Source organism: Hylaeus volcanicus, chromosome 5 (genome assembly GCF_026283585.1).
Source record: "Hylaeus volcanicus isolate JK05 chromosome 5, UHH_iyHylVolc1.0_haploid, whole genome shotgun sequence".
Lineage (NCBI taxonomy): Eukaryota > Metazoa > Arthropoda > Insecta > Hymenoptera > Colletidae > Hylaeus > Hylaeus volcanicus.
The window spans coordinates 11,084,069-11,097,112 of NC_071980.1; the positions used below are offsets into that span (position 1 = coordinate 11,084,069).

Below are 13,044 nucleotides of genomic sequence, written 5' to 3' on the forward strand. Positions count from 1 at the left end.
TTAACCGACTTCGAAAAGGAGGAAGTTACTCAATTCGACATGTATATACATATATATATATATATATATATGTATATACATGTCGAATTGAGTAACTTCCTCCTTTTCGAAGTCGGTTAAAAACTACAGCAATTTTATAGTGACGGTATAATGACTACGTCAGAAAATATTGTAAAACGATAGAGATTACCTTTTCTTATAACACTTAAGATAATGCTTAGTATATTAATTTGAGTAGCAGAAGAATAAGTGGCATGAACTTATGAGTGTCGTGAACTCATGAAACCTAATGTATAACGATTGAGGTAATTAAGCGTTAGAGGTGTTGTTCTTATGCTTTCAGAATACTTAAGAAACGCAGCAAGAACGCCATCAGCTGGTGCGAAGCGTTCCTGATGTCCGCCTTGCAAACAGAGGCTCTAACTTTCGTCACTCTGTCGCCGTTAGAGGTGCAACACTACAAGCTTGTTTTCCCCGACTCTTCTCTTCTGGCGAAGATACCAGCGGACATGACGCCCGAAGATGTGGCACCACCTATGCACTGGTCGCAGATGAGCGCGATATACGTGTGCGTCCCCTCTGGGAGGCTGTTGAGCTTCCTCGAGACCGATCGGGACGTTACAGGTGATTACAGTTATCAATGCATCAATTACTAGCTTCGTAATACTATTTATTTTATGTCGTTCGTGTTCACAAACAGGTTTATCAGATTGCTGAGTATTTAAATACCGATGTATACCTAAATATTTGTATATGTTTATATATATTATAATATATTATATAAATTTATTATATATTACTTCATAAAATCAGACACATTATGTACCTTAAACAATTATTGACATATTAGAATGATATCAAACACGTGTGACATATAATTTAAATTCATAAATAAGTATGGTATAGATAACACAATTATACTTCAAATAATTTGTGAACGTTTCTTAGGTTTGAGGATCGACATCTACAACAGAATGAACTCCTACGAGCAAGACTTCATAAAGTGCGCGGCGACGTTGGGTGGAGTTTTCCTGCGCAGCATGCTCGAGTCTGTGATGACCAATTCAGCGCCGCTGTACACCGCCAAAGGAAAGTGTACCTCGTTTGTTGCAAGAAGTATCGGCCGCACAAGGCCGACATACTTCTTCCCACGACACGCGCAATTATTGAACTAGCTTTTCGTCGTTTCAGCAGCCGTGGCAGAAATGATAAAGCTGCGGATCCTAGAGTGTGGCATGATCCAGAGGAAACACTTTCATATGGACGAGTCGATGTTTTACCTGTTCAAGAAGCGGCGAACCTTCAGCAACATGCACCACTCGGAGGTGTGCGACTGTCGACCCACCCGTTAGTCGATATTATGACTAAACTAACTAAACGTATTATAACTAAACGCAGCGCGGATGCTGTCTACCGCTGATTAGTTTTTTCCCAGGCACATTCGGCATTAGATCCTTGCCATTGAACGCGCACTGCAAAGTACTGGAATTCACGATAGGATCTTATCGAAAGCTCTTGTACGACATCCTACCGCCACACGAGAAGAAGGAGTATCACGCGAAGGCCGCGAACATCCTCCAGCGGAACGCCAGGAAGTGCAGCACTTGCGGTGGCGGCAAGTTCCTGACGATTTTTTCGAAAGAAGATACGATATCGCCCGTCAGTTCCTTTCTCCATGTTGTTTTCAAAATGTTTAAGAGGTATCTAGTCTAGAGCATCAATTTTTAGTTCTCTTTGAGGATTTTTTTTTTAAATCAATACAAGTAATTTTTTTTTAATGGGCTTTGCACATATATTTATTCACATTTTAAGAACATACACAATTTTTTGCAAGTAAAAATAATACAAATTGAACGTGGTACAAGTGATCTTGTACAGACCCTTCTGAAAAAGTATGTTCGTGTTCCGTATTCGACAAAATTCTTTGGCAGATGTATTTTTAAATGTCCACAGAAAAAAATCGATATTTTGGAAGTTCTAGACTAGAATGCACCCTTAAGACGATAACATTGTATTTTCCAAGTTTTCAACGCGTCATTCTAGAGCGACGAACCGATTTCGTCGATGATGTTATCGATGCAGAGAAGACTGACGACGGTTCAGAGTCGAAGCGACATATGGGAGTCCAGGCGAAGTATTTTTCAACCTGACGACAACGATGCATTAAAAAGACGAGAAAGCGTGAACATCCGCAAGATATCCATTCTGCCTGCCCTCACAGACAGCGTCGAGGGTAACGATTAGGGATAGTGACATTGTATATACAACTATGCATACCAGAGACTGTTCGTTACATAACGTAGGGGTCACCTTCGAGCCCGGAAAGCCAACTTTCTCGAGTTCGGAGACAACGATAGACGTCTCCTGGGAAGGCCAATTGAGGCAGTTCAGCCACATAGACTACCGCAACTGTCGCTGCAGCAACGCTATAAACTATCTCTTCTGGAATCTTCACTGTCACATTTCGAGCGCAAGTAAATCTTTTCATCGGGAGGCGATGCTTTGTAAATACTGTTACGTATCTGAGTTTGTGACAATTGTCCTACCGCTTCTTCCAGTGGACGTCGAGAGGTTGATAAAGTCCATGTTCGAGTACACTGCTGGCTTGATCGAGACCGCACAGTTCGCTTTCGCCATAAAATTCCTCGCTACCAACAGCGCTGACATCGAGATCACAAAGATCAAGGAGCACATGATGACGAACACCTCGGATACAAACATTACCAAAGGAAACACCTTCATTTTAATGGGTAACTGAATATTTTGTATACTCTTAACCATTTGCACTCGGATGTCCCCTTCGAGGGGACGTTGGAAGTCCAGAGAACTTTAGTATCGGATAAGATAAATTCCGTGGAGGTTTCTGTTCAAGTAGCACGAATAGAATCAAAGTAGCATTACTAGCAGTACAAAGTAGCTTTTTATTCTACATTATTTAATACAACATGATTCCTCTTGGCACATTCTGCAACAAAATGGCTTCGAGTGCAAAGGGTTAAGATACAATATATGTAAATTATAAAATATTTTTTTGCTATTCTGTTGCTCAGGTGACGCTTACATGGAGTACGGGTATTACTCGCAGGCGAAGAAGTATTACACGGAGGCAGCAGCGTTGCGAAATCTCCCTCTCCAAACTTACAAGGAAGTTTGTTACAGCACGATCCTGGAGAGATTGCGATACATGCTGGCAGGTTTCTCCAGTTACGTTGCGAATCGAAGGTCTAGCCAAACGGTGATCGAGACGTTGGAAACGTCCGTGTACATGGAGCGATTGTCCACGGTTTTGATGGTACGGAGTATGGTCTTAGTAGAAGTAGAAGTAACAGGCAAGCACAAAGACTTTGAATTGTCAACGTGATCCGCAGCTGGAGGAGGAGCTGAAAAGGGCGAGGCTGATAGTTCTGCAGAGTCTCAGATCCGTCTTCAAGTGCGTGGGAGGATTCCTGGAGAAGGGTAGGATCTACATTACGGCTGTGGAAATTTTTCGGTGTTACGGATATCACGACTTGTTATACTCTCTGGAGAAGCCAATGATGGTTGCCATTGAAACGAAAACTAATTGGAACTCTGTGGAGGAGATGACCTTGCTAGCAGATGTGTATCAAAGGCTGTACGAGAACAGGTGATATGATACGGTTGTATTCGTCCTGTATAGTACTGTGGGGTTGGGTGCCTGTAGAGGGAGAGCGAGAGAGAAGAGAAAAGGAAGGGAGCGTTTCTAAGGACGGGATCTAGCAGGCCCCGTGCCTTAGACGTCGGGATATTTGGAGTTCGATCGGGAAGGGCTTATATAGAAAAGTTTGGAGGAACCGAGTGCTTGTGGGAAACGTGCGGACCGCACGGTTTCCCTCTCATGGTGAGGAGCGGAGGTGCCACCACAGTACAATCCTTTTTACTATTGAAAACTATTCTTGGTAATGTATCTGTTAATAAAAGACTGCTGAGAGGTGATTTGGTCGGGTCCGTCGAAATTGGAACTAAATTATTGAAGATATGCAACTGCCTACACATCTCCGCAGTGAAGCTTGCTATTCTACCATCTCTGATAGAAGTTCTGGTAAAGACTCCATTTCCAGCAGCCTTCTCACTTACGTATAATTTGATTTACTCTCTGATTCTAATGGGTGTTCCAGGTTTGGTTGAAACGTTTGAACGAGTCAGTCGATTTGCTCAAGGAACTATACTTTTCCGCCAAGGAGGACATAGATCAGTCTTCCATCACCTGGTACTACGCTCTGTCTTTGGAATTGCTCCTGGACGCCGGAATGGTCTTGGAGTCCTACGAGGCCTGTCTCTCGTATCACTCTAAAGCTATCGGTAAGCGTCTTTCCCATAATTGTCGAATACGAAACTTGCTAGTACATCGCAGAATCATTTTATGTATTAAATATGTTCTCGATCAGTTTGCAGGTCCAGATCCTGCGTGTCACGGGATCCAGAAAGCTTGATGCGCCTCACCACTTGTTTAGGCATCTGGCAATTGAGAATGTGAGTACTTGGAACACGTTACCAAGTTGTACTTTACCATTTAGCGTTATTTAATTCGCAGGATCATGCCAGTGGTCGACGAGTTCATACTGGACGTAGACGTGTACACGAAGGGCATCGAGCGAGGCAAGTTCTCGCAGATCTACAATTGCGTCAAGGTACGAGATCGCTGAAAAATTGGCTAGTATACATTCGAGGACACTGTATTTACAAGGCTTGGACCAAGTAATTTGGCTGGCCTCTCCTTATCGCAGGGTTTAGAGAGCTACCTGCTAATACTCAATCGTCGAATCAATATCAAGCAGTCCAACGACCTGATCGTTCGATTGGAGAACGCCAACATCCTTAGGACGGTCCTTCGAGAATCGTCCTCTCGCGCGCCGTTCGTTAAACCGTTTTTATACTTGTTACGAGCCTACATGAGCGTCCAACGAGGAAGAAAGCCCATGTCCCAGTACCTCTTAAAGAAATCGCATAAATGGTCCTCGTATCAGCAAAATCAGATGATGCTGGCCTGGGCCATGCAGAATGAAAGAGTAAGGCTTCGGATTAATGGCTTTTCTTCGCAACAATGTCGCGGGTTAATCGTTGTAGACGTGGACGGAGAAATACAATAACATGGCGGGCTATTGGTCCGAACACGTGGGCGCCGCGGATGCTATTCGATGGCAGGAAATTCACGATTTCGACTTGGACGCTTGGTCGACGATAATGTACCCACTTCCGATTCCTGATAGTACTATTTAAAGAAGCTGTACCTCGCAGGTGACGATATACTTAGCGATAACGTAACAGGAGGTAGGAATTTTAGCGAAATATTTATTGATTAAAGGCGTGTTACAGTTCCAGGTTCTAAAAGGTATACACGACGATCCCCTCGTATGCACGACAATTCGTTAAAGCGAACGTGCACGTTCTCTAGGTTCGTTCCTCTCGTCCGCAAGGCGACCCCCTCGCTAGCTGTACAGCTCGACGAGTCGAATAAGATCTCCCGGCTTGGTTGGACCTCTGACAGAATCTTACCACAGTCCCATGTTCGCCACCTATTCGTCGATGCTCGAGCGACTACCTCGGAGATCTTATCAAACTCGTCGAGTTACATCTCCGTATTATTTTTTTTTTAGGAAACCTCTCGCGACCGATAGTTCCAGTTACTTTCGCGCGTCCGACGATTACGGAATTGCACTTTGTAGTTAATTGATCTAAAGGATTCGGCCGAGTACGCCAAGGACGCTCGATTGCTTCGAGGCTAACAAAACGGGGATCAGCGAACAAGGACAAGACAATGAAGGGAAAGTAGGACTGCAGTTGTAAGGCTCGAGGGACAACGCGATAAAATACAGAAAGAGTAATTTGATTATACGTCGAGCATAAGGCTAGAGTGTCGCGGGCATGCACGAGTGGAAAGATATCGAAATCTTGCTTGGCAAATGGGTTAAGTGACCTAATCTACAAGGTCGTTACCATTAGCTATCGACGTATATTAATATAATATACGCCCACTGACGGCGACGACGCGCATTTATCTTCCGTTTACCGACAAACGTCGTGTTCCCTTCGTGGCGAGCAACTCGTCCTTATTCGTCGACGGATTTCCTATCACTCTTAAACACATGCCTTTATATGTATATGTTGGTGTAGATCGTAGACGAGAACACGGTTACAGCTATGGTTAGACGAAATTTTCTGTATTCGAATGTCGTTATATAAAACATTTTGATTAGGTAGTATCTAATACTTTAAGCTAAAGCATCCAAACGGACGCGTTGAGAGCTGACAGGAAATCTCGCAGCAAGTAGACGTTAGTTTCGCCGCGACTCTTTTCTTTCATTCGAAGAAGCAACATTCTATTTAGATAAAAAAACTATAATACATTTTTTTTTTTGCAATGTTCATCCACCATTGAACACTTGAATTTTAGTTTTCTCGTAATAAAATATCATTCTATAATACAAATTCTACTCTCTACTCGCTCAACGAGTAACGGATAAAAAAAATCTTTGCGCGTCTTTTATTCGTTATTCGAGATTTCTAACCAGACGTGAATTCTGCTCGTCCTGGTCCAGTCGCGGGAAAAGAGAAAGTTTAGATGTTCGAGTCGATGTTTCATTGGCGTACTCGGCCAGAAATGAACGTATTCATCGGACACGGTCGGCGGAGAGAAATTGGTGACGTAATTTTTGATCGAATGGTTAGGTGTAAAAACTCGTTTCGTCCCCACCGGTGGCGCTTAACTCTTTTCGGTTGGCTGGTCCTCGATCGCACGGAACAACGACGGTTCATTCGTGCCCGTCGACGTCGTTGTCGATGCGACTGCTTCGTATACCCGTCTTGCCCGTCCACGGGTAGATGTCTGGACACGCCTGACAAGTCTTCATGTATCTCACGCCGCTCTTGTGCCAGAGATTACAGACCTTTGGGTTGTTGCACTTCTTCGGCCGATCCTGCAACGTTCAATAACAAAAGCTCGTATTAGAATAGATTTGCAAACGGTGTTTTCCAATTGCTTGATACCCAAACGTTGAAGTTATGCTCGCGGATCTACTGATCGAGTCCACGTACCGGGTAGTTGCATCCAAAAGGTTCGAATGTGTGCATCAGCGGCAATGGCGTGGGATTCCTGACCCATTGTATCGCCTGCCAGTTCGTCACGATCCAGACGTCGTCCATCGCGACGATGGTGTCGAGGAAGGAAATAAAACCTTCCTTGTGATGAGGCTGGGTGAACCAGGCAGCGTGGTAGAACAGCCCAAATGGTGCTCTGTGAAAATAATTTAGTTTTAAGTGAGATAACAGAGAAGATTCATTTCTTGGTACATGTCCTATTAACTTCTCTTACTTTTTTGCTACAGTTCCCATTACCTTCCCTTCATTTCCTGGCACATTTCCCTTTAAATTCCCTTCATTTCCTGACAAATTTCCCATTAACTTCACTACATTTCCTGGCACAGTTCCTCTTAACTACCTTTCACTTCCTCGCACATTTCCCTTTAATTTCCCTTCATATTCTTGCATACCTCATTTAATTTGCCTCAATTTTCTGATACATTTCTCGTCAATTTCTTCCATTTCCTGATACATTTCTCGTCATGTCCTGGCACAATTCCCCTTAAAGGGTACATTTATCTATCAGGAGAACATGATACGCGAGGAGATGGCACGAGGATACATGGTACGTATGAAATTGTGACTCCAATATTACTCCTGGTATCAGAAGAACATGATATGCGAAGACGTGGCACGAGAAATTCATGGTACGTATCCAATTCTGGCTCGAATTTTACTCCTGGTATCAGGAGAACATGATATGCGAGGAGGTGGCACAAGAAATTCAAGGTATGTATCGAAATTCTGAGGAAATTTTATATTTTGGTATCAGGAACACATGATATGTGAAGAGGTGGCACGAGGAATACCTGGTACGTATCGAAATTCTGAGGAAATTTTACATTTTGGTATCAGGAGAACATGATGTGCGAAGAGGTGGCTCGTTTGCGCCTACGGACAGGCAACCGGTCCGACATGTCTGTCAGTATAGGTTGCCTAATTCAAGGGGCTAATTTTTGCTAAATTTCGGAATTCTGGCCGATTTAGCATTTTGGTAACAGGAGAACATGATGTGCGAGGAGGTGGCACGTTTGCGCCTACGAACAAGCAACCGTTCCGACATGTCTGTCAGTACGGGTTGCCTAGTTCAAGGGGTTAATTTTCGGTACATTTCGGAATTCTGGCCGATTTGGCATTTTGGTATCAGGAGCATATGATATGCAAGGAGGTGGCACGTTTGCGCCTACGGACAGGCAACCGGTCCGACATGTATGTCGATACTGGTTGCCTAATTCAAGGGGCTAATTTTTGCTAAATTTCGGAATTCTGGCCGATTTGGCATTTTGGTATCAGGAGCACATGATATGCAAGGAGGTGGCACGAGGAATACCAGGTACGTATCGAAATTCTGAGGAAATTTTACATTTTAGTATCAGGAGAACATGATACTCAAAGAAGTAGCATAACTACGGCACATGGCACGTGAACTTTTAATTAAATATCGATACTTACCTTTTTGTATCAGGAGGACGTAATTTACGAGTAGGTATCGTAATTTTTATTTTCTGCTCAATACTTACCTCTTGTATCAGAAGAACGTAATGTGCGAGTAGGTATCATAATTTTTATTTTCTACTCGATACTTACCTTTTGTATCAGGAGAACGTAATGTGCGAGTTGGTATCATAATTTTTATTTTTTGCTTGAAACTTACCTTTTGTATGAGGAGATCATGATGAAGGAGGAGGTGGCACTAATCGAATTTGGCTCGAATTTTACTTCTGATATTATAAGAACATGTTATTCGAAGAGCCGGAATAAGTTTTAATTTTAGCTCAAAACTTACCTTTTGTATCTGGATCACTTTAACAAAGAGGAGAGGTACCAGAGAAAGGGGGAAAATTAAAGGGAAATGTGCTAGGTAATGAATAGAAGTGAAGGGAACTGCCGGAAGTTGTTAGAGAGTGTTAAGGAGGTGTTAGAAGGTGTTAGGGAGTGTCAGGAAATGTCAGGAAGTGTAGGAGATGTTAGGTGGTGTTGGAAGGTATTAGAAGTTGTTAGAAGATGTTAGGAGATGTTAGAGGTTCCGTTTCAGTTGTGAAGGAAGCTTTTAGCCATAGATTACAGACTCTATACAGATGTATAGCAGTCGTCCAGTACGTCTAGCAACGTAATAAGGCGGCCATGGCTTCACTCTTGGTTCAGCTATGGCAGTCCCTATATTTCTATGTCTATGATTGATACCTGTTGGTGGTGTAGTGTCTCTCGAAGTTCTTGATCAGCATCTTGTAAACACCATCTGCCGTTGGGGGATTGCTGCAGGCGTCGCCCATGGAGCATCTGCCACCGTTCAGATCTTGCCACATCACCATAGGAACCTCCCACAAGCCTGGATAAGACCTGGTGGGACAAGGAGGGATCATGCAGTCGTGGAAGAGCCTGTAGTCCAGGGTGTACGGCCAGCTAGGGGGTCGATTCTCGTAGATCGGCATCGACGAGTCGTAGGTGAAGTTCGTGTCCCACAGCATCTTGAACATGTTGTTACCTCCGACCTGTTGACCATTAACATGAAGGTACTTTGGTTATATATGTAGGTTATATATGTATATGAAGGAGATATACAGATAATAACTATGTTAAAAATGAACATTGCAGTATTAACTAAATTTTGAATTTGTTTAATTTGTAGAGTTACCGATAGGAAAGGAGCCCTCATTCCTCTGACGTCCTCCAGCTTGACACCTCCATAGGCAGAGAGGATCTCGCGTTGTCCAGCAACTTCACGCGACCACTTTCGCTGAGAGAACTGCTCACCGAAGCTGTGCCTGCTCACGAGGAAATTCATTAGTCGATCGTTCTATTTTTAAGGGAATTAAGCGTTTCGCGAGACTAGAGTTCAGGAAGTTTGATCACCTGTTGAATAACCTACGTCCATATTTAGACAAAGTAGATTTAGAAGCGTGGGAACTGTGTATTTCCTAACTAGAATTGAACCAGGAACTTGGTAACAAAGAAACTGATAACTTCACTATTCAAGATTTAAATATCAGGCTGCTCAATAATAGTAATTGTTCTTAATCGTGTCTTGAAGACTGGTTCCTCGGTTCACGTGATCATTTCCTGGACTCTGGCTCCCAGCAATGTGCGAAAGCGGCTTCTGACTGACAAAGCGACTGGTGCCTTTAATAGGACCCGACTAGCCAAGCTAGCGTTAGTTACTAATTAATTGATCGGCGTAATGACAGAGCGTGACCGACTATGATCGGTTGTAAATTAAGCGACGCGAGATTGCTCAATGGTAGAATGTAATCGTGATTAATGATCGAAATGAGATGACGAACGCGAGGATTCCGTGCCCTGACGCTTTCGCTGAAACGTTCTGATTTTCCTTGTCGATCATTCGATGCTCGATCGATTTTCGAACACTAGGTCGTGCCATGAGTCTGTATTTATAATATTTTATTCGTTAATGATTTGTATTATTTATTTACATAATTTATAATCTGTAAAAGCATACGATGAATGTTTGCGTTATACAACTTTCCTATACTTCAAATAATTGTTTCCTTAGCAAATGCAGTTATTGCTTTTAATATATTCTCGTTACGTGGTAATTATTGTTAATTGTAAGCTGTCTGAACAATAAAACATACTTTTACATTATATATTTTTGTCTAATTGCTTTCCATACTAACATATCTTCTCCCATTTCTCACTTACGATTAAGTTAAAGACTAAACTTCAGTATATGAATTGTTTTCTAACTATTTGCAAACAATTTAACCGCTTCAGGACTCTTGATATAGAGTTAAGTTCATTGATAACATTCAGGAATGATTTTTCATACGATCTTGATTGTTATTAAATAATTATGAACATTTTCTGAGAGCGTTTCGCAAGATAGTAATCACGAGAAGTTCAAGTATAGGTACAGAGTGAGTGCGAGAGAGAGAGAGAGAGAGAGAAACATGTGCGATAAGGATATCTATCGATTTTGTTTTTAAATTGATAATATATATACTTGGAATCCACGTTTGACATATAGCTATCATTCGTGACCGGCGACCGATTCGCCATCTCGCAGCCAAACACCCGAAGCTCGAGTGCGTGTGTAAGAGAGGGAAAGGAATATGTAAGACAAGGATAGAGTGAGCCTGAGCGAAAGAGAGAGAAAGTTATATATATGACAAAGATACAGCGAGCGTGAGGGAAAGAGAGAGAAAGGAACATGAAAGACAAGGATACAGCGAGCGTGAGGGAAAGAGAGAGAAAGGTATATATAAGACAAGGATACAGCAAGCGTGAGGGAAAGAGAGAGAAAGGTATATATAAGACAAGGATAGAGTGAACGTGAGGGAAAGAGAGAGAAACGTTTATATAAAAGACAAGGATACAGTGAGCGTGAGCGAAAGAGAGAGAACGGAACATATGCGACAAGGATAGCGATTGTGGTGGCGCCATCTACTAACAAGATGCTCAAGCTTGTCGTGAAATAGTTCTACCGTTTCGCCGCTAGATGGCGCCAGCTATTCAAATTCCCAAAAACGTAATAAAAACAGAAAATTCCTATTACAGGTCAATTTTGTAATGCTTCATGAGCATTCTCGTTAACATTCATTGTTTAATAAAATAAATTAATGAATTAATTTACATGTAAACGTATGGTAAAAGGTTGGCGCCATCTAGCGGCGAAATGATGGAACTATTTCTCGACAAGCTTGAGCGTTCTGTTATTAGATGGCGCTACCACATTTGCTATCCTTGTCGCACATGTTTCGTTCTCTCTCGCACTCGCACGAAAGGACCTGTCACTCGTCATAAACGATTTTGCGCAGGTTATCTCGTCGAAAAATCATTGATTATTAATTAATAACAATCGGAATCGTACCACTAATGGCTCTAGAATGTTGCTACTGGTCCAGACTTTATTCAAGATGCATCAAAGTGCACAAATTATCTACTGATAATTAATAAACAATCGAGTAATGCGAGGTGTGGACAATGCCGTGTACCGGTGTAGGGTTAACGTTGACGAACAATGATTAATTATTACTTAATAACAATGGAAATCGTATCGAAAATGGTCCTTGAATGTTGCTAGTGATCTATACTTGACAACACAATTGCAAAAGTGGATGAATTTTCCTTGGAAAGATAGAAAATTATTGATAATGTTTACTGACATTCGGTGGGCTGTCGCTATCCTTGTCTATCATGATCCTTTCTCTCTCTATCTTTCACAAACCCGGTCTGTCCTTGTCGTACATGTTTCTTCCTCTCTCTTTCCCTGCACTCACTCTATCCTTGTCTTTCATGTACCTTTCTCTCTCTTTCCCTGAGCTCACTCTATCCTTGTCTTACATATTCTTTTCCCTCTCTTACACACGAACCCGAGCTTCGGATGTTTGGCCGCGAGATGGCGAGTCGGTCGCCGGTCACGAATGATAGCTATATGTCATACGTGGATTCCACGCATATATATATATTATCAATTTAGAAACAAAATCGATAGCTATCCTTATCGCACATGTTTCTCTCTCTCTCGCACTCACTCTGTATCCATACTTGAACTTCTCGTGATTACTATCTTGCGGAATGCTCTCGGAAAATGTTCATAATTATTTAATAACAATCAAGATCGTATGGAAAATCATTCCTGAATGTTATCAATGATCTAAACCTTATATCAAGAGTGCTAAAGCGGTTAAATCGTTTGCAGAAAGTTAATAAACCAACGAATAATTAGAGTACCAAGAGGGTCAGACCACTGCAAAAGCATTTTAAAGGGAGCTATATTTAGAAAGTATTTAGTACCTTCAGTACGTTTTATCGAGCATATAAGCAAACAAAAACTGGACACATAATTGTCGTTAACATGGAGTTACTCGATTCTACAATATAAAAATGAAACAATTGGCGTAGGATTTAGTTTACGAAAGTGTGATGGGATGGAAATGAAATTATTCTGGATATTAAACACACATGTACATTTATTTTACTTGGATC

The 13,044-nt window shown here is 42.0% G+C and overlaps 2 protein-coding genes across 3 annotated transcripts in view; one reads left to right on the plus strand and one right to left on the minus strand.

Annotated features, from left to right (window-relative positions):
* The first annotated feature begins 3,971 nt into the window (after positions 1-3,971).
* Positions 3,972-5,290, plus strand: LOC128877013 (uncharacterized). The gene is made up of 6 exons (XM_054123942.1): positions 3,972-4,060; positions 4,137-4,320; positions 4,407-4,491; positions 4,553-4,649; positions 4,746-5,027; positions 5,086-5,290. Exons 2-6 carry the CDS (start codon positions 4,269-4,271, stop codon positions 5,236-5,238), a joined length of 669 nt encoding a protein of 222 aa, XP_053979917.1. The 5' UTR covers positions 3,972-4,060; positions 4,137-4,268; the 3' UTR covers positions 5,239-5,290.
* LOC128877009 (uncharacterized) overlaps positions 5,291-13,044 on the minus strand; it is a 93,207-nt gene continuing 85,453 nt past the window's right edge. For both annotated transcript variants that reach the window (XM_054123931.1, XM_054123932.1), the window contains exons 15-18: positions 9,734-9,863; positions 9,283-9,590; positions 7,054-7,252; positions 5,291-6,935 (exon numbers count right to left, since the gene is read on the minus strand). In XM_054123931.1, coding sequence (XP_053979906.1) covers positions 6,771-6,935; positions 7,054-7,252; positions 9,283-9,590; positions 9,734-9,863 — 802 coding nt within the window. In that variant the 3' untranslated portion in view covers positions 5,291-6,770. The remainder of the gene's footprint in view (positions 6,936-7,053; positions 7,253-9,282; positions 9,591-9,733; positions 9,864-13,044) is intronic.

Excerpts from the sequence above, each read along its gene's own strand:
- LOC128877013 (XM_054123942.1), top strand. The coding sequence starts at position 4,269 with ATGGTCTTGGAGTCCTACGAGGCCTGTCTCTCGTATCACTCTAAAGCT. Across the intron at positions 4,321-4,406 it reads GTATCACTCTAAAGCTATCG|TTTGCAGGTCCAGATCCTGC; the intron begins GTAAGCGTCTTT and ends GTTCTCGATCAG. Across the intron at positions 4,492-4,552 it reads GGCATCTGGCAATTGAGAAT|GATCATGCCAGTGGTCGACG; the intron begins GTGAGTACTTGG and ends TTTAATTCGCAG.